At 35.5% G+C, this 27,755-nt stretch overlaps 1 protein-coding gene across 5 annotated transcripts in view; it reads left to right on the top strand.

Moving 5' to 3' along the window:
- LOC132701747 (1-phosphatidylinositol 4,5-bisphosphate phosphodiesterase epsilon-1-like) overlaps positions 1 to 27,755 on the top strand; it is a 313,515-nt gene that overhangs the window by 213,391 nt on the left and 72,369 nt on the right. For all 5 annotated transcript variants that reach the window (XM_060669913.1, XM_060669908.1, XM_060669912.1 and 2 more), the window contains 2 exons: positions 8,649 to 8,794; positions 27,165 to 27,450. In XM_060669913.1, the coding sequence (XP_060525896.1) occupies positions 8,649 to 8,794; positions 27,165 to 27,450 (432 nt within the window). The remainder of the gene's footprint in view (positions 1 to 8,648; positions 8,795 to 27,164; positions 27,451 to 27,755) is intronic.

The raw sequence follows: 27,755 nt of genomic DNA, 5'->3' as shown, positions 1-27,755 counted from the left end.
GGAAGATTCTTTGAAAAATAAAAAAGATGATATCCGATATTTATGAAACTAAGAACCAACAACAAAAGCCTCGTTGCATTAAAGGCCCAATTCGCAGTCAGGTCAGGCAAAATGGTTGAAAGAAGATCGAAGACATCAGTGCAAGAAATTAGGACTTAGAGACTTAATCTAATAGAATTTGGTTTCTTAGACCTTTGAATCCGAAGTTGGATAAACACTATTCACAAAAAATATCTAAGACAGACACCTTCCACCGAAAAGAAAAGTAAATGAATTCTCACTTCAATTAATGCAACATGTTTTTTATTAATCTTAATATAATAAATAAAAGTCGTTAGGTTAAATAATATTTTCTTTTGGTAGCAACAAATATCTCTTCAAAAGTACTTAATATTTTTTCATGAAATACGATAATACCAATCTTATTCTATAAGAAATTGTCTACGTTTCTCAATGTTTGGAGTTCAAAAGTTCAGGAGCGAAATACAACGTGTTACCCATTGTAGATAAAATTCTAATGGAGGTTTTCTAAACTACCAAACACTGTGCTAAATGTATCATCGCAACAACTTTCTGAAACTAAAAAAAAGGTTCCCCAAAATGTCCCAACTTCGTCCTTACCTCACTTATTATCCTAGAGAAACACCTAATAAAATTTGATTTGAAACATGCAAAAATCCTTGAAAACTCGAAACTCCTTAAATTGGATATTGCAAACTCCGACATAGCAATTTTAAAAGCAGTTAGAAGTTACATTAGTTTTGAGCGAAAAAAATTACGATATTCTTACAAACGGATCCTATCGCCCACTTGAAAAAATCCTACATCATCTATGGATTCGCCAAGGCTTATAAACCACAATCACAAACCTCTTCGACCTATTGTTAGCACCATTGGTTCTCCAACCTAGCAACAGAGTATGACCTTTGACGGGGAAGACTGTTTCGTACTTAATTCCTTTCACTGTATTGAAACATTTAGATCCATTGCATTAGATCCAAACAATATTCTGGATAGTTTGGATTCTGGATGGTTAACGAAACTTCAGCAAGCGCAAGAGATTTTGAAACACGTACAAATTTATGCCGGGATAATCTTCAAAACATTCCCAGAGGCGCTATATTCATGTCTAGCGATGAAGCTCACTTTCACCTCTCGGGTACCATCAATAAGCAAAATTTCCGTTATTGGTCTGCAAATAGTCCAACAGGAACTTCATGAGCGACCTCCTCACAGTCCAAAAGTCACAGTCTGGTGTACAATCTCGGAGTTCGGCCTGTGGGGTCCTTACTTTTTCGAAGAAGATGGAATAACGGTAACAGTCAACGGAGATCGATATTTTGATATGCTTAACAATTTCCTGCGTCCAAAAGTGAACGAGTTGAACAACGATCAAAGAGAACATCTTTGGTTCCGGCAGGATGGTGCTACATCGTACACAACGCGTCGTTCACTAAATCGTCTTCAAGAAATGTTCCTAAACAAAGTGATGTCTTTACGGGGTGATCTTGGCTGGCCGCCACGTTCGCCTGATTTGTCGCCTTGCGACTTTTTTCTTTGCGGTTACCTGAAAGCGACAGTTTTCCCACATCGTCCGAGGATTTTGGAAGAATTAAAGGCAGCCAAGAAATGATCCATCGGGTAATGATGCGCTTCCGCGAGAACCTGCAAGAGTGCATCAACAATAATGGCCGTCATTTGAAAGACATCATTTTTAGAAAATAAAGTTCCTAAATGGCATAAAATGTACATTTCAAAAATATTTTTAAAAAAATGTTTGCTTTGTGTAGTTTGGTTTTTATTAACATCCCAAATAGTACCTATCATTTTGCCGCACCCTGTATATTCGAATATGCTATACTAGGTTTGGCTGCCTCAACCGTTTTTAGTATTAAGCCGAGAGTTAACATATTTTTGATTTGACAAAATATTTTGTCAATGATGTTCGCGGTCATTTTACCATCACTGTGATTGCATAGAATAATTGTTCACTAGTCCATAGCATTGAAGAAGTCCTGCTATTTAGACCGCTATGTCTTTCAATTTTTCCGGACTAATACATCAGCTCATCTCAGTGAAACATTGAGACACCCCAATTAATTTTTTCGTTACGTTCGATATTTGAGCAAAGTCATTTTAGTGTTACCGGTTTCCCCACTTCCGGACATCCGTTTAGTTTAACGATTTAAGGATCGATTCGGCTTTTATTAACAAACTTCCGGCGAAGTACTTACGCTCCGCAAACTTTCGGGGATCACTCGCGCCAACTTACACCTAAGCAGCGTAATGTAAGCACTTGTCACGTAGGATTAAACCGAACGGTGAAGTTTGAGTCGCCGTGGAAGTTCACTGGGTTTATTCGAAACGGCTATATTTGTCCGGGAAATGAGCTCCAAATGAGAATTTGTATATTAAGCTAAGTGCCGTTTGTTAGACTTGCGTAATTACCCGATGCAGATTGCATGCCGTGAAATTGAAGCGAAAGTTCGTTTCGCCAGTCTTTGTTTTAGACTGTTATCAGTCTTAAATGTACTAGACTGGGAGTATTTTGTTTCATTCATTTGGAATGACAAAAAATACCTTAGTGTTAATGGGAAGTCGTATCATTTGTCAATTTCAATTTCTCTGTCCTGATCTCATTATTACTTCAAATCAGCCAAACGATTGTGGTAAAAATATCGAATTCTCTAAAAAATCGGTTGATTAATAGTATATTATGCAACAAGTGCGGTAAACGGCATTTAACTCACTCGTTTATTAAAAACTCGCTCCGCTGCGCTCCGCTCGTGTCAAATAAACTCGTGAGTCAAATGCCGTTTACCGCACTTGTTGCATACTATACTTTTTCTACGACCGTTAGTTTTTGGGTACATTTTCGCAAAACAACACGAATACATTCACTGACCCGACCGTCAGAATTGACAGACGTCAAAATTCAAAGCCTGTAAAATACCGCGGGAAGCGTCACTTCAGTTTCGTTTTCCATGAATCCGAGCCACTTCGGACATTTCCGAGATTTTACCGCACGTATTTGGGAGCAATCGGAGGTTTTCGGAGATATTTCCCACGCTTTGAATTTTGACGTTTGTCAATTCTGAAGGTCATGTCAGTGAATGTATTCTTGTTGTTTTGCGAAAATGTACCCAAAAACTAACGGTCTTAGAAAAAGTATAGTATGCAACACGTTCGGTAAACTTTTTAACTCACTCGTTTATTAAAAACTCGCTCCGCTGCGCTCCGCTCGTATCAAATAAACTCATGAGTCAAATACCGTTTACCGCACTTGTTGCAGAAAATATTGCCAAACGAGGCTTGCCCAGAAATCAAGCCTTAAACATAAGTTGTTTCAATTATTTCATTTTGAACTGTTGCACCCAATTTTTACCACCTAATGAGGAGTAAAATTATAAGTGGATACGAAATCATCTATATTAATAAATATAATACACTTGCTTATTATTTTTTAATAATAGGGTGATTTAAAAATCTTTTAAGGATGCCGAATTTTACCGAGGGTCCAAATCGTCAGTGCTTTTCTTTACCATTTCTGTACTTCTATATTGGTTTTTTGAAAGATCTTAATTGATCATTTATAGTTCACTATCGAAGTTTTTTTCGTGAAAGTTGTTTACATTTTGCATACTTTTCCCATATACAATGCTAATGTGTATAGACTCGGCCATTCGAACGACTGTTTCATAAGAATTGAAAAATCCATTTTGTCGAAGTATACAACGACTATTTATTAGATAAAAATTTATTATTGTGCGTTTTCATGTAATAAAACGTTCTCCTCCCAACACAATCCGGAAAAACATATATTCGTGCCTAAATATACGAATTGCTTAAACCAACTTAAGAAATACAGCAGTAGTGACTCTGTTAGGAAAAGAGTCCGCGAGCAAGTATATGAGGTCCTAATTCTATTGCAATAAAAGGAAAACGAATTTCTAAACTAACCAAGCTAATTATTTCCACAGATATTTTAATGCAATTCTCTGGAGCAATTTATAATTTCTTGTTGTTTTCCTTCGCTTCAAGTATTATGCACGATGCACGATTTTTTGAGTAGTCTTCTTCTTCCTTTACATTTGTAATTAATGGCTTGTTTTGGTAATCGATTATCGTCAATCATGTTTAGGTGTTCCATCCACCATTTCCTATACTCTTTTATTTTGCCGTTAATTTCACTCCTTATATAGGGTGGGTCGTTTATCTTGGGACAGTACTAAGGAATAGAGCCAAAAGTTAGATCAAGTTACTTGGGGTATTGCAAACCTGCAATTTATTTTAATGTTTTTCATTTTTCTTGTATATTATTTCATTTTTGAATTCTATACAAAATTCTATACATATTTTGTGCATAATGTCCTATACCTAAGTCCAACCGTTTCTGACATTTTTAATTTTTTATGCGAGAAATGACGTCTAGAAAACTTAAAATATCTGCCAATTTCTTCCTTTTTCACTTGAGTAAGTTTTGTTGTAGACAAAGGACTCGAATAATGGATTTCATAATAAATTTCGATACATATTAATATAGGGTATGCGAAAAATAAGATTAAAAATGAAATTTAAAAAATTGGCAAAAAACTTTTTAAAATGGAAACTACCTATTTTTATAATCTTGTCATATTTATCATCAAAAATGAAGGCAATTTTATATAAAATTGTATATGCCTAATATTTTTACTTTTGAAATATTTCCTTTTCAACATTTGTCAGATATAATATGCTGTTGCCATGTAAGTTCAATTAGTGTATGGTGGCTATAACGACGTTTAAAGAAAACAAGTGCTACCACAGAGGAAAAGATTGATATGTTAGAAAGTTACATATACAATTCAAAACCGGACCTTGGCTCTTAGAGATTATATTAGAAAATTTCCATAACCAACACTTTAGAATATATGGAATTTGGAGGAAAAAAAAATAGACGTCATATTTTGAGTAATGAAGAGCAACTTAATATTTTGTTGTATTTTGCAGAGACCCCTCAAGATTTAATCCGAAATGCGTCTTTAGATTTCGATGTCAAAAGAACAACGCTTCAAACGTGCCTTTAAATAAACCACTGGAAGTCCTTTAAATTTTGTCCAGTGCAGCAATTAGTGCAAAATCAGGTTAGATTTTTGCAAACAATCTTATGGAGAGACACTTTTCCGAAAATGTAATTGCTAATATCATTTGGACAGATGAGTCCATATTTACAACCTCAACAAAAAAATGTAATCGGAAAAATACGGATTACTGGAGAAGCAAGAATAATAAAAAACATATGGAAGTTACAAGTTCAGGTGGAACTTCTGTCAGGGCATGGTCCGCCATTTGGAGGATCAGAATAATAGGTCCATTATTTTTTGATCAGAATGTAAATTCCCAACGCTACCTAGAGCTTTTAAATATTATCTATCTCTTTGTTCATAAAGAAGTGCCTAAAAGGGAACGACAACAGCATATTATTTGTGATAAACAAATGTTTAAAAGGGAATATTTAAAAAAGTAAAAATATTGGACATACACAACCTTATATAAAATTGAATGTTTTCAATGCTAAACGTAACAAGATTATAAAAATGAGTAGTTTCCATTAAAAAGAAAAAGTTTCTTGGCAGGTGTTTTAATTTCATTTTTAATCTTATTTTTCGCGTACCCGGTATTAATATGTCTCGAAATTTGTTATCCGTTATTTCAGTCCTTCGTCAACAATAAAACTTACTCAAGTGAAACAATAAGTGGTTCTGAATGAAAAAATTGGCAGAAATTTTAATTCTTCCAAAACGTCCTTTAAATTAAAAATGTCAAAAACGGTTAGGTATAGGACATACACAAAATATGTCTAGAATTTTGTATAAAATTCAAAAATGAATTAGTATACCAGGTGTTCCATTTAAAATAAGGAAGTTGAAAATAAATTAAAGGTTTGTAATACCCCAATTAACTTTTTTATTTAACTTTTTACTCCATCCCTTATAGTTTCTGAGATAAGGTAGCGTCCCAATATAATACGTCCAATATATACGTCCTTTGATTCTTGACAGAAACTTAATTTCTTGTGCCTGAATGTCACTTTTTTATTGTTTTGTTGTCTTTGTGTCTCTTCCCGTTTCCGTTTTTTGGTGCTTAATTTATTCTCTGTATCTATACTGTGATCATGCGATAGATCGCATCTCTTCTGTCAGTTTTTCGTTTACTTCTAGTGTTATTCGAGTATTTTTAGGCATTTTCGATGTCTATAAATCAAATTTGTGTTTCTCTGTCGAATTTTCTGTGCATCTCTAATATTGCCGTAATGTGACCATTCTAATTGTTGTCGATCTTCTCTTATGGAATCGTTATGACAACACTTTGGATTTCTCCCAATCTTTTCAACCTGTTTTTTCCAGCACATATTAAAGGGGTGTAATGTTAGTAGGTGCAATTGTGTTGCTCCGTATTTGCATAGTTCTACATTAATATTTCTCAATCCTATTGCCTTTCTGTTTTTTTGTAGTCTTCGAAGCGTCGATTAATTCCTACATATCTAAATCATCCAATCCGTCTTTATACTGCGTATTTCTTCTTCATAGTTTTATGTAGAGATTTATCCATTCTTTTTCCTCGATGTTATGAAACTCGCAATTTATATTTGAGGAGTAGAAGTAAAAAAGGGGCAAGTGACATTTTTTTTAAATTAGATTTTTTTATGCCATGCCATGCACTATGACCCATCAAGCGGGCAAAGTGTCAGAATTATCATTTCTGGGAAAAATTACGTAGATAGGTGGCGCTTTCTGTAAGGGGTCAAGTGCCGTAATACGTGTTGTGCGTTTATATTGTTTTTTAATCGTTTTCTGTAACGACGCTGTCAAATAAAATAAAATAAAAAAAATAAAATCCTATAAAAACGGAAATGGAAACACTCTAGCTGAGAAAAAGAGTCCTAAACTAAAGTCATTGTTTTCATTTCTAATATGGAAGCGTCTACATAACCCTAGGACGGTCCCAATTTTTATCTTATGCGCTGTAGGTTTCAATTAACAAGCGTAGGGCAGTTGTTAGTATAGTGGATTCGATACTCACCAAATCTTTTTTTTGATATTGTGAACTACCCTACGACGATCTCGTAGACAGATCGTTTTACTGTATATGTATATATTTCCGTAAGTCCTAAAAAATATTCGTCTTTCTTGCACATAACATGTAAATGTAAATTTAACTGCAAGTCGTTAACGACGAACATAGATTGACCCTTTTTGAGTGCAGACCTGAACTTAACTGACATAAAAAGAAGAAGGCATGGCTCATACGAAGACCCTCGTGATAGTCACCATCAATTTAGTTTATAAGAACATGAGAACTCATACAGCTCCTGGAGAGTAATAGGCAACTTGTTAGAGAGCATATAAATAGTATACTGCGAGAAAAATCTCATTATCCACTAGCAAAGAGTGCAAAAGAATATTTAAGTTCAGTTTGGTAACCTACATTACAAAAAAGTGTTGAAAGAAGACTTTCGAAATGTTTCATTTAGAGGACCTCGAAGTAACACCTGTCGTTAATGTAACTCGTTAAATTGCGAAATAAAAGCGCAGGGGAAAGAAGTCGGGCAGCAAAGTTGAAGCTGGAGGTGCACCATAGAAAGGCAGAAGCAGCGTGTATGCTCGTGAAAAGCGATATCGCATCGTCGCAAGTGCCACTCTGACATGTTCTACATGAACCAACTTTCAAGCTACAACTTAGGAATCAACTTTGGGGATAAAAGACATTCATACATGTGCTGTTGGCATGAAGGAGTGGCAGGACGTTGCGGTGACGAAATTGGGTCTTGGTTATTAGGCTATAACTTTATTGCTTAAAATAAAAACAGAATGATTGTTTTTATTTATGGGTTTTTAGTGAGTTGTGGACTCTTTGACACTATTGAACCTTGTCAGTGGTCATAGCTTCCTTCAGTGCGACAGGGATTTCGCGTTAATCGAGAAAATGAAGCGCAAGTGAGTTTCGATGGTACCTGAGGACTTACACAATGTAATACGTCAAGTATACACATAGGCCGATTTGAGATAGTAGATATTACACAAAAAAATTTTTTTGATCTGCAAGCGGCAGCTAACAAGGTACTAAATCTCAAACAAGTGAATATTAGCAAAGTTCGAATGAAAGTTGACTCCCGAAGACCTGGCTTTTCGTTTACTGCTGAATCTTTTTCTGAAATAGAAGATATTCGAATTATCTCAGTTAGGCTGCTACCAGACACGAATAAGATCGGTGATAGCAAGAAAAGGCAACTAATATCAATAATTCCTTATCTAAAAGACCCTAAGCACCAAGAAATTTATTCTAATTTGACCAAATAATGTGTTGGCATTTAGCCCGTTTCTAATTTTTTTTAAAATTTTGTTTAAAAATATTTTTTCCATATTTTTTGTGTCGCAGCTTATTTACCTATAAGGCAAATAATATGTTAGCTTATTTTTTCAAAATAAAATTATTTTTATTTTTGTAAGAATAAGTTTTTTTTCAACATCTCCTTTTAATAAATTTTGGCACTTAACTCCTTTGTTACTTCTACTGTTCAATTTATAATAGTAATTCTGACATTCGTCGCAATATATTTCGTTTCCCAAATTGTCTTTCATAGCGATTGCTTTTTTTTTTGTTCGCAGGTTAGCGCTTGGGTTACGCAGCTGATAATATCCCAACCGACCCACGATGCCAGACGGGCGGTATTGTCCTGCGTTTTGCGGGTCGCTTTGTCTTCGTGGAACATTGGAAATTTCAATGGAGCGATGGAAATCATCGCCGGGCTTAAGTAAGTACTATAAGAAGAACGCCGACGGTCCGAAGAATCAATAAAGGGCAATGGTTCGTCATTTTCTGAGGCAATTTTCACGGTCCTTTAGGCCCTGTATATAGTGGATAAAATACCCAAAGTGTCCATGACTTTTTTCAATACCGATTTTCCACTAGATTTTTTCGCGCCCACTTAGTACATTTATTTTTATGTACGATTAATAGTGTGGCCCTTCAGAGTGTCCAAATTATCAAAAGTTTTTAAAAAATAAATCGATTTTTTCAACTTCGACAGTGTCTGAAGTCTGAAGGTGCAAATTTTAGACACTTCTTATGTTTCTTAATATAGCACGTAATATTGCGAACACCCTGTATTTTATTAGAAAACCTTCAAACAATAATTTTAGATGATGAACTTTCAGTTTTTTTGCGAATAACGGGCGGTACCCGTATATTTTGGAAAATCATCGGGAATAAAGTTCTGGTTGGTAGCATTGGATCTCGGGAATGTTTTTGTTCAAGAATTTTTTATGATAGGATTTCAAGAAAAAAACACTTCCTCACCCCACCAATTTGAATTGGTTGCGTGAGGGAACCAGATTTGGGACGCTTTGTTTCATAGCAAAAAACAACCAAAAATCGGAAAAAGAAAGTAATATTTCACGCAAATCCTGCAAAGTTGAAAAGGAATAAAATTTGAACCGTCTAGGTTAGCGGTTTGGGTTTTATCGTCGTAAATATTCATTAACGGAGAATGGAACAACAGACAAAAACATTTTTTTACGCTGATTCGTTCTACACCAATGGCGGTCCCCTGGGACCAACCTAGGATCTCGAGTACAGTGAAGAGCGCGCAAATAATCGACAGTAACAAACAATGACTATAAACCCGCCCCTCGAGTGTTGCAAAATATATTGATGAGGAAACCAGACGCGGTCAAAGGAAAAAGAAGTAAACAGTAAAGTAAATCGTTGCATTTCCATTTGTAATATTCGCTTTTGGGATAAAACCGCATGAACGCTTGCAATTGACGCTTTATTACCCGGTCAAAAAAAAATCGTTTGTATTTACGGTCGGCAGAGAAAGCGCCTTTTAGGAATAGTTTTGTTTACTAACGCGACACGAAATTGACCCTCGAATCCCGGAGATATAGGTCCCTTTTTGTCAGTGAAATAAATTCAAGTGCAGCTTCAAACGTATCCGATTGAAACGTCTGCTGAATAGGAATTTGAATTCGCTCTTCGGACCACCATACAAAGGGGATTATCGACATCTCCGGGCCCGTTTTCGCTAAACTATTTTTAATTTACATAAACGGGAAACGTTTTTATTTGATACGTGCGGGATTTTGTCGTCTAGTCCGTAGGGACCGGCAAGCACCAAGTTGTTTGTTTTGCAATAATATATATATATATATATATATATATATATATATATATATATATATATATATATATATATATATATATATATAGATTCATTTATTGACTAAGTTTCGTACAGAAGGGACGTACAATTGTAGCAAGTCAGAAGTGATATTCAAGTGCAATAAAATCAAATTAATAAATAACATAAAGACACACATCTAATACAAACAAAATTAGACAGTACTATACAGTTTTATAGCGCATCGATACCAGTGACAGTGTCAATGTATGCTCGCAGGGAGTAAAAACAATGACGTTGCAGGAATTCTTTAATAGTATGTTTAAATTTTCTATTGCTCATCTTTTTCACGGTACCTGGCAAAACATTATACAATTTCAAGTTCAATGAGTTGTTCTCAGACTTCCTCAGTCTAAACCTAGGCCGTCTAAGGAGATCCCCCGAACGAGTTGAATAGGCATGGCAATCGGAATTAGCGCTAAAGTTTCCTTTCGTTCTCTGTATCTCTAATAACTGGTAGTAGATATAGATGCAAGGAAGGGGCATCACTTTGAATTTTTTAAAATAAGGTTGACAATGGTCCCTATATCCTATATTAGCAACGACTCGAATGGCCCTTTTCTGCATTCTAAAAATCTCCACAGCAGCTGAGGAATCACCCCACAGTACCGTGCCATAGCATAAGTTTGAATGCAACAAAGAAAAATAGACCATAAGCAGAGTCCTTGTTCCTATCAGACCTCTCAGTCGTCGAAGAACGAATATGTTGCTGGACAATCTATTTTTCAGGTCTGAGATATGTTGTTTCCAATTTAGACTATCATCGATCCTAATGCCAAGCAACTTGACGGACTGTCCACTATTTACCAAGCAATTATAGGAAAACACAATACTCTGGGTCTTGTCTAAATTTAATTTAAGATAATTATTTTCGAACCAGACATTAGCCCTGTCCTGCAACATGCCAACCCTAACGGACAACTCCTCGATACTCTTAGCAGATGTAGTGAAGGATGTATCGTCGGCAAACATCACGCACTGATTGGGGGCCAAGAAATGATAAAGGTCATTTATGTAGATTGTAAATAGTAGCGGGCCCAGGACGGAACCCTGGGGCACCCCGCTTACTACTGATTCAAGTGATGAACGGTCATCCTGGTATTCTACAAACTGCTGTCGGCCCTGCAAGTAGGACGCTATAAGATCTAAGGGCAGACCTCGTATACCATATCTGTATAGCTTTTTAATAAGAAGCTGGTGAGAAACACAGTCGAAGGCCCTGGAGAGATCACTCAAGGTGAAACCAACTAATTCACCACCCTCGAGGCCCTCAACTATCCCACTCACAACTTTAGACACTGCTTGGATCGTCGAACACCCTCCCCTAAATCCAAACTGACCAGCACAAAGACATTCGATCTTATTAATATAAGAAGTTAGCTGATCTTTTAGTAAGATCTCAAAAACTTTTCCGAACAAAGGCACGATTGAAATCGGCCTGTAGTTGTTAGCATCATTTATATCACCTGCCTTATGGATTGGAACTACTCTCGAAACCTTAAACAGCGACGGAAATACACCTGTGTCAATACATTTATTAAATAAAGTGGTTAATGGCAGTGTAATGTATGACCACCATCAATATAGCGAAAATTTCCGCTTAAAACATGGTGCAGTATTCACCCAGAGGGACTGACAAGCTCGATCCCGTTGTCTCGCAGTACGCTCCAGCTCCGGCCAACTCTGCCCTCTCCACTCCTCCTTTGATGGGAAGAAAAAGGTCCATTTGTCACAATGACCATTCCCACTCCAGTACGCTCCACCGCCCCGCAGATTGAGCACAGGGCCGTAGTATTGAAAGCCCTTTCCATGGCCATGAAAACGCACACGGACAGCCGTCCCGAGCCCATATCTTCCTCCAACCTGGAAGTCAGATGGTGAAGAGCCGAGCCCATAAAACCCGCCAGTTCGGTACGCATGCTAGGTTGACTCTAATGGGGCTTCCAGCTCCGCCCAGTTTCTCAGATACCGGTCCACAAGTCTCTCCAGTGTTTTCATAACGAAGCTGGTGAGGCAAACGGGCCGGTATGACTTCGGGTCCGGGTCCTTTCCCACCTTGGGGATGAACACTACCCTGCTGTGTCTCCACAGCTCTGGCACGTATCCCCTCACAATGGAGGGTCTGAACAGATCCATCAGCGGGATGGTCAGGAGACCTCCGTTCCTTTGCAACAGAGCCGGAAATACTCCATCCCCGCCAGCTAACTTCAACGAGCCAAAGCTGTCAATAGCACACCTCAGCCTACTATAGGTAACCACCTACCTCGCCGTGGCGTAGTCGAATCTAGGACGACCTCCGGCTTCAGCATTCTCTCCTGTGTCTGATTCGGCGGTCCCTGGAAATTTTCCGCCCAAAATTGAAGAATGAATTCCAGTGTTCTATGAAAAACTGATTAAAAATCCTCAAAAAACATTTGTGCTCTCATGTTAACTATCTGGCAGGAACATCAACCTCACATTGTTTTCTACTAAGAAATATGAGAGACAGAGTCTCTATATATATCTTGCGAGGTAGTGTTTTGGGAAAGTTCAAGAGATTTTCGAAAAATATTTAATGCACAAAAAAAATCATAAGATCAATGACCGGCATAAGCAGCTCAGACTCTTGTAGATAATATTTTAAAAAATTCAAAATATTGATTTTTCCTTGTGTCTACATCTATTGTGTAATTCACAGAAAAACGCATAAATATTAGGTGCTTTTGGAACTGTGCAATCTCCGTTTTCAAGATTACACGTTGAACAGCAAGAACCAACCTACATATATATATAATACAAATATATATAAGTATCAACTGGGAAAAAAAGATTTTTTTTTGCTAAATAAAAACTAGCATTGTTTACTAAGTTTTCTATTTTGATTATTCCATAGTGGAGTTGTGTATTTTGTATGCGTTGTCGTTTAGAGGAATTAATAAACGCTTACCTTACCTCACCATAAAACACCTTCTAATAGATCATTCTGTGGCAGTCTTCTAAAAACCGTTTTCATATAAGCAAAAACAAATTAGTAATCTTCGTTGCCTACTTTTAATTTGAGTCATTTGCTGATATTGTTGAAATCGACATTGCGGACCATTTATCTTTAATCGGCGGTTAATTATTTTTGGTTAATTAAACAAAAGATTTTATGATTGTCTCAAGTTCATCGCAGTTTATGATGTCATGATAGTTTGGTGACACTCTAATGTTTCGCCAAACATGCTGCTGAGTATTTACTTCTCCTACAAATTAGTTTAGTATTAGAGGCAAGGCTGGAAAGAAATTACTAAGCACAAAGCACACATGTAGTTCCGGCATTGCTTCGAGTATAGCACAGCTCAATCTGAGCATTCTGTACTACTGCGTGCAATTCGTGTAGCTTTTTTAGCTGCTAAATAGAAAGAATATCCAATTGCAAGAGAAAACACTACGTCTAAGCTAAATTAATGATGGAGAGTATTTTACCAAAAAGTCACTATAATAGGGAGAAAATTATGATTTAAATGTACACGAATATATGAAAATATTAGTTTTTAACTAAATGAATTGACAATGTGCCTTTCCAGTTTTATCAACCAGTTGAATCAACTATGCTACTTCGGGAAACCATTACATTCAAAAAATGATCGAAAAGAAGACGAAAATATCAAATTCCAAAAACTAAGAGGTAATATTCGATCAGGTGTGACAGCTGTTCGCTGGAGTGTACAGTGGTAGGTTTCCACCGCTTGTTTTCAACTTTTTACGATGTGGTCCCAAGAATAAACTATAATAGCAAACAGCTAAAATATGAATGAGATACGTCAACGACACCACAATATCGGTATATGAGAAGTTAATATAACCTGTACCGGACAATACCTCGAAGTCGCCTCAAATCACTCACAAACGACCAAAAGAGGAGTGACAAGGCCCTTACTGGAAAAAGCCAGAAGACCATGCGACACCACCAAGCAAGGTTAACCGCCCATGTTGATATGGAGAAGAAAACCCGACTAATAAAGAAAAGAAGTAAATACTCAGGATCCCATACAGCCGGGAGGTCTTGCTGTATGGCCTTGCAGTATGAGATAGTGGAAACATTAATTTACTCACCAGCGACCTGCACCTGACACCTAATGCTCAGTGCTCGTAGTTTTTAGAATTTTTTATTATCCTCTTGATAACGGTAGAACCAATCAACCAAAACATTGTAGTTTTGGTTAGTGGTTTGAACAACTCGTTTCCTACACCCACCAGATAAACATAATCAGGTCTATTCTCTTGTAGCGTTTTTTGCAAACTATATCCGACCGTACGATACATACCCAGTTCGCAATTATCCATTTTGTCAACAAACATGGCGATCGCCGGCGATAACGCCTCGGGAAGCGTCCCGTGAAACAAGCGTAACGCGTCGGACGATAAATTAATTTGAGTTGTTCGATAGGGACGCTATCTCCGATATCCCGGAGCTAAAACCGGACAGGAACCAAGGGTCGCGACTACGTAATTTATACTCCGGCTCTACGTGCGAGTTTATTATCTCGATACGAGCGCAGAAATTTCACCGATTGCGCGTTTTTCATTCGCCCCCGATACCGGAAATTGTTTTGGCGTTCCCCTGAATTCCCTACGATAAACTCTTTTCATTTGAATCGATTATTAGCGTACCCGGATTTTTTTTATATGCTTTGGACGAGGTTTCAATCGGAGCGTTGGAAAGTCACAAAAAGAAATGATATGCGGAAGCGGAAAATAGCTTTTATTATCGATTCGAGTATGCAAATATTCTTACTGATACTACTTCTGGATTCCTCCTGGGTCGGTTGCTGATGGATCGAACTTGCTGACGTTTCGCCAATCATTCTCCTGACTTCTTCAGAGCTCCACTACAGCTGGCTCGCATTCTATTCTGTGCATGCTAACAAAATGAGTCCCAAAGCAAACCCACACCTTCCAGTATGGTCCTGCTTTAAATTCAAAATACCTCTAATCACAAAACATCAAATCAAAAGGTCCCAAGAAATGTAAAGTTAAAACCAGATTTCCACTTGACAAAAGTCTGTTTCAGACACAACAAGCCTAAGAAAACATAAAAGAGCCTTAAGACTACGACAAACAAACTCATCAACAATTGCCGCATATAATCATGAAACCGGATATCAAATCTTATTCGACGAAATTGAAATTCTTGCATGGAGACCTTCAATGTGAGGGATGTTGAGCGTACTTTAGTTATATTTTCCTGCAGTTTCCACTCATCTTGTCCGGTCCCTGGTATTACCAGAACTCTGAATTCAAGCTTAGATGGATATCCATTCGTTTGAAGCTCTTTTTTGATTTATTTGACTTTATTGACTTAATTTATTGACTATAGCGTTATTCCTGAACTACATAAGATTGGAGCGCTGCCCATCTGGGTTACAACAACACCATCTTTTATGATGGATAGTGTAAACCTTTTTGGACCTTTTGCAATAACTGATTTTCCAACCTCAGGCAGTTGGTACAATGATGCAGTTACCACGATGATTGGTAGATGAGAGTGGCTTTACAAGTTTTTGAATGTGGTTCTGGGTTAAAGATAAACGTAGGTTTTCAGAGTTGAAAGCGTATTAAATTCGAATGGCGACAAGATGGATGTACTTTCAAGAAGTAAAGTCAAGATTGATTTGGGTCTATGTCATTTTTTGTAAGTGTGGTTTTGATATGACTGGTTATTTTAAGAAAATTAAGAATAAAATTCATCATTGAGGCTGAGAGAACACATTTAAGATCTATCTTTCAATAGACGTCAATAAGAAGATAAGTTAGAAAGACAACGAAGAAGTGAAAACACTGACTTATATGATCGATTTTCACTTTTTTAAATCTATTGGGATTAAAGCAAACGTCTCTATGGAGTTTCCTTTTTACTTTGTACTTTATTATTACGTATATATACTTGTAAACTTAACTTCGGTGATTATTGACCCAAACTCCTTCTTCGAGCCGTATAGTTGAAAACATTAAACCGATATTGAAATACGGTTTATGCATATAAAACCTCGCGTTTCTTGTTCCGTGGATGGGAGAGACACAATAATCTCCTGCTCGGAGCTGCTGTTTTCGGGAACCTAATCCTGACATCACACTATGCGCCGTTAAAGATAAAACGCGACAGCTTAAAAGCCAATCTCCCCTGACGAGGGAGATATTTAACATCGGAATTTTCTCCGTCTTGCTAAACCGCGCGAAAAATGTACTTTTCGTAATGGGAAATCGATGGGAAACGTTTTCGCGTTTACCATCGGTTTTAACATCGCGCGATGACGCGAGAGAACGCCGATTGAGGGTCGCCTTAAGGTGTTCAGACGGCTTTTATTTGTTGATACTGTGACGGGGTATTTTGAAAATACAACGGAATGTTTATACCAGAAATGCTGCTTACTGTATTGTGTATTATTGGTGACTCTAGTCATGTGAACAAAATGCGGTTGCAACGCCGATTCAACATGGCGCGCAGTTCCCTCAAGAAGTTGAAACAAAGATATTGCTCTGAAAACTAAAGAATTAATCACAGAGGATTTTTTACTGGGTGCGATAATGCATTTAGGTGTCGATCCGTATGACTCGATTTTCTGTTGATTAATTATAATGTCTAGTGAAGGGAAGGCTGCTATTATTTTTAGATTGTTCGAATAGATCCCTGATCGGAAACATCATCCACGTACCACGTGGCTAGTTTTGTAAAATGTTCCATAAAAATAATAACGATGACGTAATATTTTTCCGTGAATTTGTCCTCTATATGTGAGAAGAACGATACAGATACACATTTGCCCGTAAAATGAGAAGGTCTGCATGCAGTTTCTCGAATTTTAAAACATTTGAGACTATGCTTTGGGCTTTAGGAACAGTAAAAGTAGTAAAAAAGTAAAAACTAACCAAAATGTGTTCCGGAACCCTCTTTTTTGGTTTTTGATTTGTTGTTGAATCAGATGAAAAGAATTGCGGATGATGCTAACGATAGATCGAAAACATAAGTTAATTTTGTGAATTATGACCACGAGAAATTTTAGGGTCTTAATGAGTGCCCTCCGTTTTTATGAGTTCCGCAAGATATGAAGCTTTAATGACAAATTTACATTTACGTTCTATATAACCAGTCGGATTTTTATTGAGTTCGTGATAAGGGGCTGTATTAGAGGATGTCTTGAATATTGTTTTGGTGGTCGGTAGAATTCATCTTATCTTATTTGCTTTCGGTTAGATTATAACGATTTTAATGCAAAACACCCCAATTTAGGAATATTTGGTTTTGGCGGTTTAGTTTTTGTTTGAAAAATTATGTTACTGGTGGTACAACCAACCATTATATCTTACCCGAACAGTATTGGCACACGATTGGTGTCTATTAAATTTAACATAAGGCATTTTTCACTTGAATGAATAAATTGGATAGCGTTACAAGATGACAGAGAGGAAAGTATTACATGAACCAGCTAATAGTCGATTTACCGGTCTTTTTCTTTTAAAACAACGTACAATTTTCGTATCGGACAAAGATAGCGCCACGAAACACAAAGAATATATGAATAATTTTCGACGCTCACGTGGACCAGACGTACCGTTTTGTGGGGTCTTTTGTGCCCGCGATTTATGAATAATTCAGCATTTATTTGCAAACGCGTAGCGAATGGAATATTTTGAAACGTACACGTCACTTGCGTATTTTACGTGTTTTATTGCTACATTTTCATACTTCCTCGTCGAGCGGATTGAAAAGTATTTTTTCCCGAAATTGCGTCGATTGTGTAGATTAAAAAATACATGCACCCATTGCGTGGTAAACGTCGGTTTGCATTCAGGTGGATCCATGGAAGACGTGTTGTCTTAAGGGTAGGGGTTTCTTTCGGCCTCCAGCAGATATGAAGGGTTGTAGGCCGGCGGAAACTACTTGCTCTTCTGGCAAGTATTCGCCATATCCAGCGACATCATCGTAAATAATGTCCTTTTCCCGTAGATTCGTAGTAACGAGCAATTTTTAAAATAAATATGCGGATTGTGTTTGACACAAGCCCTTTCATTGCGCTCTGCAACTAGAGATTTAACGGTTCGGAAAAAAACCGTAAAATTTGAAAAAAAACACTGGTTTTTTCCGTTTTTTTTTTCCAAACCTCGGAAAAATTGGAAAAAAACGGAAAATTGGACTTTTTTTAAATTAAATGGCAGACAGCTAAACGAGTTAATATATTATGATATAAATGTATATTAGTTAGTATAAGTTGCTTCAATAAAAATAAACAAAAATTAAGATGCCTACTTTATTTCAAAATAATAAAAAAAAATAAAATAAGAACTCTTTGGTTAACAAAACATAAACTCTAGAATACTTAATAAACAAAAAGAAATATATACAAAAAAAAAGAAGAAGAACAAGAAAGAAAGAAAATGCAAGTAAAAATACGTCATTTCTGCAAAGCTAGTACACTTAAAGGGTCGTGAAGGTCCGAGTCTTCGGAGAAAGAATCTGGTTCTGATTCCGCAGTATCGCCGTCCTGGATATTCCCAATTAATTCGATATCCATTTCAGCCCGCTGCAAAAGCGGAACTGGCCTAGAATCGTAGGCAAATTTGTCATTTTCTTCTAAATTTAAGGTAGACTGAATTGCAACAAGTTTTTGTACCTTATCTTGGGTCAGTCTTTCTTTTTTTAGTATGAATAACACCATGCAAAGAGCAGTTTCTTCCCGACGAAGCGGACGATGGAGGTCCATTTAAAATTCTGGAAACAATTGGCATAAGTGGCTGCGAGGTACACAACCCCTGCCACCATATAACTGGATGGGTACTGCTCGCAGATTCCCATGGATAATTCCTACTAAAAAATCCTGTTTCAGTTCTGAAGTGGACTAAATTTGCCATTACTTCTCCTGTATTTAAACACAATAATTGAGACAATGGCGAAATAAAATTAATTTCCAATATAACTTGGTCTTCATTTAATTGCTTCCCTTTAAAAAGGGAAATCAAGAAGATTTGCTGCAAAATGAATAGATTTACAACAAAATTCGAAGCGCTCTTTTACACATTTTAATAGGTTTTCTCTAGTCAGGCAGGACAGACCATCAGTATTTACGGGAATACCATATATTGCATCTTCTATCAACTTAAAAACAAAAGTCACTTCTGATAATAGGGATTTATCGGACTCAATCAGATTTGTTTCGCGGAAATGTGTAGGGGATTCACCACAAGTTGTCAGTGTTATTACACTGCACTTATTTTTTAAAATATGTTTGAAAATAATTGTGTTGAATAATATTTAACACGTAAACCTCCCTGGATATTAAAATGCTTTTGGATTTCATTTCCAACAAAAATTCAAATTTTCCGTTTTTTTCCAATTTTTCCGGGAAAAAACCCGGTTTTTTTCCGACAACCAATTTTTACGGCAATTTTGAATCACTATCTGCAACTAACTATTGCAGAATAAATAAATATGTCAATAACTGGTTTAAGAGTAACAGTTTGTTTTTAAATCCCGATAAGACAACATTTTTAATGTTCCACTTCAGAAAATATATTCTAGACTCATTTTGAAGATAGATCATTGTCCAGTAGCTCAATCCAAATCTTTCATAATTTCTCGGTTGAACTCGAATATTTGCTGAGGAATTTGCGCACTGTATTGACGAAGCCACAGTTTTTACAAATATATTACTTGCACATTCAATCTTGCCTAGGGTACAAAATAATACTATGGGGTTGGTTTACCTGAGTGATTCCCAATGTGGTCTTAGCGGATCTCAACATACACTGCCAGTATCTACTTACTATAAAGACATACATTATTTGTGTAAGTACATATATATATATATATATATATATATATATATATATATATATATATATATATATATATATATATATATATATATATATATATATATATATATATATATATATATATATATATATATATATATATATATATATATATATATATATATATATATATATATATATATATATATATATATATATAAATTCTTGTAAATTTTTGTCTCGGAGCTTCGAGAACTTGCACAGACTTGTTCAATTCGTCACTCTATAAATGCGAATGTCAGACGAATAGGTTTATTCGTTTACTTGGAATCTTGAAAAAGAAAGTGCTAAGAAAATAATTTAAAAAATATGAACTGGTAGTTTAACCGGAGAAAAGTAAACACATGATTTTTTATTAAATTTTACTCTTGTGCTTGTAATTAGTGAAGATAGATAAATTACGCCAAGCGTGACTATAGGTATTACTAGTTTAATATTCAAATCATGAAAAAATATACGAGTAGTCCTCAATAGTTTCTTTTTCAAAGTTTTAGCAATCTGTATGTTAATTACATGCAATCTCAGTAATCCGAAGTAACTGCTGCAAGATGTTCGGGTTATGGAAAGTTCGGCCAAGGAATGTCAGAAAATAACAAATCCGTAACTGTTCAGCTGCTTGTTTTTTGAAGAATTTCTATTACACACTCTCATTTGTTTGTTTTTCTTCTTTTTTTTTTTTCATAGAATTTAAAGTTTACATATAGGAAACATATTACAAAAATGTTACTTTGGAATTAAACTACTTATTTACTACCTTTTCATTATTATTTTATAAATACATATATCTAACCAAATAACTTCACAATAGAAGTAAAAAAAAAACACTTTTCTCCATTGGTCCAGTACAAATTACTGGTATGTTCGGATTACGGATATTCCAGTGTACATACTTCTCTATGCTAAAATTAAGTTTTTGTATTATTCCTAAATTGGAACCAGTGACAGTCACGTAGACATAAATCGCATAAAGTTTTTATTATTCATTGCATAATATTTTATTTTTCCTTTTAATTGTCTTTACTTTCAAAACAAACCTTAAGTAACATTCATAATATTCACCTTCTCACATTCGAAGATGTCAACCCTGACAACACAGATAAAGATTTGAAATACTTTCAAACTCCCAAAGGTAAATTTCAGAAGTGACCCACCCATAGCAAAATCTGGAAAACCGCATACCATCGGAGAGAAGTTAATTTTTCCAGCCGTTGAAGACGTTTTAAAAACTGTTTTGCACAAAACCTGCATTTAATATCATTAAAAGAATTCCCTTAAGCAACAACACTGTTGAAAGACGCATTGATGCAATGAGTTCTGACATCGAAAGCTCCTTGTGTAATCATTTATAAAGCACCCATTTCTTTAAACAACTGGACGAGTCGACTTTACTCGTTAATGAAGCATTGTTATTAATGGCATATGTTCGTTTTGGTCAATTCGGTCAGTTTGAAAACCGATATCAGCAATTTTGACTACAAATATATACCGCACGCATCGCCGATAACCTCCCGGTGTTCGAAGTGTTGTCGGAGCGCGAGCATTGAAGATGCCAAGTGAGATTTTGGCGAAACGTCTGCAGGATTCCGAGTTCTATTTCTATCGACTTTATAGTCTGTACTTGTTATTGTAATATTTTTTTATTTGGCAATTGCTACAGAAATTCCTGAAACATTTTTCTGTATGGAGAATAAAAGTATTATTATTATAAAAAAAATCGTTCCATAAAATTTGTACTTCTGTAATAAATTTCCCGTAAGTAACGAAGTACAGCCAGCGTGTTTGCTTCCCATACCTTTCGAAAAATAGGCAAAGGAACAGCGAAGCTTTCGACTTCTACGGTAGCTTCTCTCCGACGTGAACTTTTGATTTATTCAACACCGAGCCGAATGAAATTTCCGACATTCTATTCAAAAGCGTCGCGTCGGCTAATAGAATAGAATAGTATGCAATAGTTGTTTTTTTGGAAAACAAAATTATTCTCTACCTCTAGTCAGTCGGTATTTCCAAAATGTTTTGATTTTTGTTTAAAAGAAGATGATTGTCACTAGGCCATCTTTCGGCTAGATTTAAAACAGCATTTGAAGTATGAAACGAAGTTGACATGCCGCCACTGGGGGTGACAGCAATGATATAATGATTATATGCAGTCGAATGCTTTAAACAAATCGCACTGTGTTAGAACACTGTGCAGCTCCGCTTCAAAGCACTCGACCACACCCTGCAAAGATCCTTAATAGCCATAAAAGCTTGAATCAATGAAGTAAACCTAGTTTTCAGCAGGTCAATGCAATTTGGTAAGATTTCGAAATTTATATTGGAAATATCATCCATATAAAAGAAGTCAGAGAATGTTGAACATAATATCGCTGGAAGAAATGTTTTCTTGATTGAAGAGAGATAATAGATATTTTCGCACGTATCTTGGTAGATAAGATTTTTTATTTATTTTTTCTTTTTTATATTGCTCAAATAGCAAGCATTCGGTGTTTTCACTAAGCTGTGCGTTTTGAAACGATGATAATCTTTCAAGTGTAGTTCGATCTGAAGCGTAATCCGTAGGAAATCAATGTTAGCACAAACTTTAGTAACTTTAAACTTTCGGCACAAAGCTTTCGGATAATTGAAAGGAGGAAAATTCCTCAAAAAAGAAGTTAAAACAAAGTTCAGCTTCGTTGGCTAGAATTAACTTGAATTTCGAGTCCTCGCAAAATATTAGCTACTTTGATTACTTAAATTAGTTGAGCCCAAGTTACTAATTAATTTGCTTACGGCATTGTTATAGAGAGGTTGTTTTTTGTTAATTTTAATAGGTCCCAGTTGAAACTGAAATTGAGGAGAGTTCAGTGTGTTATGGGATAAGCTGACAAAAAGCACTTAAGAACGAGGAACGTGTTTTTTTTTTAATCCAAATGAAAGTTTGAACAAAACGTCTTGTTTAAGTAAAGAAACGACAACGTTGGTATATTATAATACAAATAAGTGAGTTTTTAGAAGTATTTAGAGCATTCATCGTAAAGAACGTGTGTCTTTGTGACTCATACATGAAATTAAACATTAGAGGTCAAAATTCTTCTCCTATGCCAGTGTGCCATTGGCATGGAAACCAAGCTATGGGGTTTTTGGTGTTGGAAATTAGAATTGCACACTACTTTTGTACCTAATATAATAATTTAGTTGGTATATCTTTTATAGATTCATAACAATAATTTAACGCGACTATTATATAATTAGATACTCTGATAATATTATTTTTTTATTTTCCCATCTCTCTAATTTACCATTTACGCGTTACAATTATAGCGAAAAACCCCAAACTTATACAAACATACCTATACACATACAAACATATACTTATATTATTATTATTAATAAAAATTTGCTAAAACTTTAAATTACTAGTAAAATTTTAGAAAATGAAGCTTTTAATAAGCAACCTACAAAAAGCCAATGGCGTCCTAGAATAGTTTGCAAATTACTGTATATTGTGTTTCGCAGTTGATAGTACCTTAAACGTTTACGGAGAATGCTACTTCAACATTGAAATTTTAAATGGGACGCCATGTTTATTAATGCATTTTCCGATACGCTAATAGGTCATTGTCAATCATTGTTTTTGAATAATACGTTATTATTATTAATTAATTATTTTCTTTATTTTTCTTCAACTAAATTTTTATTTCTGCGACACTGGAGTCAGTACAAAGTCAAAATTTTGGAAGGTACTAAACCTTAGTTCTATATTATACAGGGTTGGTCCAAACTAATGATTTGTCTACGATATACAAAAATTCCTATATTATATTTATTATTATTAAGAGAGAATTAAATTTCTTTTTTCCCTATAAGCAAATCGTTCGGTTTCTGAAATAAAAGCAAGTTTCCTTAAAAACGCGATTGCCTTGGCATAATTCATCTTTTAATCTGAAATATACGTCCTATATTAAATAAATGATTTACCATTTGACAAATCAATAAAGATCTACTCAATATTGATTGTGGTGCAAATTTTATCGATAAAATCCTTTGAAAATAGAAAGAAACCAGTATTTTAATGCTGTTTTAATGAATTTGGTTATTATGCATGGACAATGCAAAAACATTATAGCCAGAACTTGCAGAAAACATAATGAAACTAATCCTGATTTACAACACAAGAACAAGAATACACTTATTGGAATTAAGAATAGCCTTACAAAGCATTTTACGAAAAGCATTTTAAAAACTATTTACACTAACAAAATACATATTAGGTACACGATTGCACACAAAAAAATAATCCAATTGTACACACACTCCAAAATCCGTTGAAGTGGACTGATGGTTCTAGTTTTCTTTATCTCTTATTATTTGTTCGAAGCATCGTACAACCAGATATTGTAACTCTTTCTCTGCACTGGTGTCAAGTAGACGCGTGACTTTAACGCACACCCTAGGTATAATTCTAATGGCTTCAGATCAGGCGATCTTACCGGCAACACTCATAGCTCCAAACGGTCATTAAACAATTCGTATAATTCTTGTAACACCTCTTCAGTGCAGACCAAGATGTCCGAAGTTCTTGAAGGCTAAGATTTTCCAGAAAAACATTTATCACTATGATTTCAAGATATTTTTCAGCATTAAATGCTTCATCCCAAATTAAAAAATTTTACTTTATTATCTTTTAACTAGCAAAACGTATTTAAACTAAATTTCATTTGAAATGATTTCTTTTGTGGCATGCGGATTTCTGACAGACCAAAAGTGTTCATTCATTCAAAAAATGCACTTTTTACCATTTTTTTATCTCGCATCCACCCTGTATCATATAGAACTAATTTCGATATTTAGAAATGCTGTTGGATGATACCCTAAGCTATGTGCAAAATTTTCAATTTTCTACTGGCTCCAGTGTCGTAGTAATAGACATTTAATTAAACCTATGTTTGTTTTTTTCCAAAACCACTAAAGATAGGTATAGGAACGTATTATTCAAAACAATCATAATCATCAAATTTAGCGAATCGGAAAGTGCAATAAAATACATGGTGTTCCATTTAAACTTTCAATGGTGCTTCTACTTTTTCGAGGAAACGGCAACATCGCAGCGTTTATCTAACCAAATTTTCAGAACAATCCAGTATTTCTTTCACCGCAAACGCACCATCAACCTTGAAAAAAACATATACTTAATGGTCAGAATAAAAACTTCCTACTTAAAATTAGATGCTTAGGTTAGCTTAGATTTAAATAAGTTTCGATAAAAAATTAATTACGCAATTTGCGCAAATGGATATGCAGTGAATTCGAAAAAAGGAGTAGAAAAATATTAATCGCCTGCAAAATATTTTTACTTATTTCGTTTACTTACTAAACGGCGTAGAATAGATAAATGCAATTTTACTTTGCACAAAAAAAAACATTTTATTATTATTTTTATTATATAAGCGTAGTTATTAATGATTTCTTTTAAATCAAAATTAAACAATCAAATTTTATTAATTTTTTGGTTTAGTATAGCACTAATTGCCAGAACAAAGACAATTACATATATTTATTCATGACAGTTTTTTCTTATTTTTTGGAACACCAAATTCAAAGACTTTGCCATCTGACGTTTTTTCATATTCTTCAACAGCAGCAGTTTCACTTCCTACTTCACAATTTTCGTCAAGGTTAAATTAATGACTTGCTTCGCTTGTTACTTTCGAAGAATCGATGAAATCGATTCTTTTCGAAAGTATACGCGCTCCTCACTAAACTCAAGATCTCGATAACGGTGCATCGTACAGTACCAGTACAGATTGAATCAGAATCGAAAAAAAACGTTTTTATTTTTGTCTGTCTGTTCTCCGTTCTCTGTTCCAGGGATTTCGACGATAAATTCCAAACGGTTTGAGTTACACGCTTCAAATTTTAAGTTAAAGTCGAGCGCAATTAAGAACCGAAAAGTATATTTTTTTAGTTTTGATTTTTTTTTTTGGTAATTTTGGCTTCCAGAAAAACATTTTTTTCTCCATAACCTTTCATCCGATCGGCAAAATTCTTTAACTGGCAGACGCCTATTTTTTCGATTATATACCGGGTTTTTAAATTATAGGCAAAAATCTAAAGACTTTGAAAATTGTTCTTTTCCAGAGTAAACTATTAACCGCAACTCAAAAATCGTAAAAAATATGGTTAATGTTAATAATTTTTGTAATTGAAAAAATCCATATGAAAATCACTATTCCGGGAGCGATGACGTCATTGATTATTGCGACGCATTGCATGGTTTCAGAAAAAACTTATTTTCTCGAAAACGATTTACTATTATAGAAAAATTCTTGTACAGGGTGTGTCGATTATGGTCAAAAAATATTAAAAGACCCCGAAAACTGCCATTTTCGTGGATGAATTATTAGCTGTAATTGAAAAAGTATAAAACATGGGATAATTTGGTTTAAACAGTCTCGAATATTGTGTCGAGAGAGAGAGAGAGAGAGTGAGAGAGAGAGAGGGTGGGGGAGAGATAGATAGATAGAAAGAGAGAGAGATAGTTTCGTCTATCATACAGGGTGCGCGAAATACTTGGAATAATATAATTGGTAATCGTTATTACTTGTACATTTTTTTATATTTATCAAAGTTTGTTGTGACTTTGAATTTCGGCGATAAGTAAAAAACGCTTTCTACAAGGTGTATGCACAATAAAAAACGATGCATCCCTTTACCACAAGAAACCAGGAAGCTCTTTCTTTTTAAAATAAAAATCTGCTTCTAGCTAGGCGCTACGAACTTGCCCCACCCACCCACCATTTTTCGAAAGCAATCTTGTTCCACTTGCCCACTCCATAATTTCAATATCTGCTAAAACATAATTTGGGGTTATGTTGTCGTGAACAGCAATTTTTACTTCTAAATTTGGCCTTAAACAAAAATATTTAGCTTTAAAAAAATAAGTTGCTTATACAGGACAGTTGAACTAAAAAAAGTTGCTTATATAGAGCTTATATAGAGATACTCTAATATCGTAATATCTCAAAGACTAGATATAATAGACAAAATCTAAGGGCACTATTGGATTCTGCATCTGTCTATTGGCATGCCTTATATGTTATGTGAAAATTATTATGTTTATCTAACGCAGATCGAACAAGCTCAAGCCGTTCTGGCTGTCCATCACCGAAAAGGACACCCTGCCGGTCCTCAACTTCCTGTCCGCCGCGTTGCTTTCCGTCGAATACGAACGAGCCCTCAGCAGGGCCCTCGCCATGGCCGAGTGTCCTGTCGTGCCGTTTTTTGGGGCGTTCCTGCGGGAACTGCGAGAAATCCTGGCCACCAGGATGCCCGGCGAAGGGATGCCGGGACAGCCGCTGGGCAAACCGCCGAAAGGCGGCCGATCGGATCAGGGGGCGGCTCAGCAGAGACAAGTGGTAGGTGAGAAATGTTGAAAAAACACGCGCGTGTGTGACGGCCGAAAATAAAATAAAATAAACATATCTTTTTATCAGGTCAAGTTCAGTCAAGAAGTTTGCTCTTTGGTGTGTGTTCATAAATAGGAACCAACTTAAATAATTTCATAATAATTAAAAATAAAAAAATGCAACCAATAAAACTTCAAGAGACAGAAAGAGAAAAGTGACCGTATACGGCAAAGGGATTTCCTCTTTATGTAAAAATATTACGATTTACTTTACTCCGGAAGTTGATATCAACCAAGATACAGGATGTCAAAGTT

This window comes from Cylas formicarius, unplaced genomic scaffold (genome assembly GCF_029955315.1).
Source record: "Cylas formicarius isolate icCylForm1 unplaced genomic scaffold, icCylForm1.1 PGA_scaffold_5__7_contigs__length_24384050, whole genome shotgun sequence".
Classification (NCBI taxonomy): domain Eukaryota; kingdom Metazoa; phylum Arthropoda; class Insecta; order Coleoptera; family Brentidae; genus Cylas; species Cylas formicarius.
This window is presented reverse-complemented; position numbering and strand designations above follow the sequence as displayed.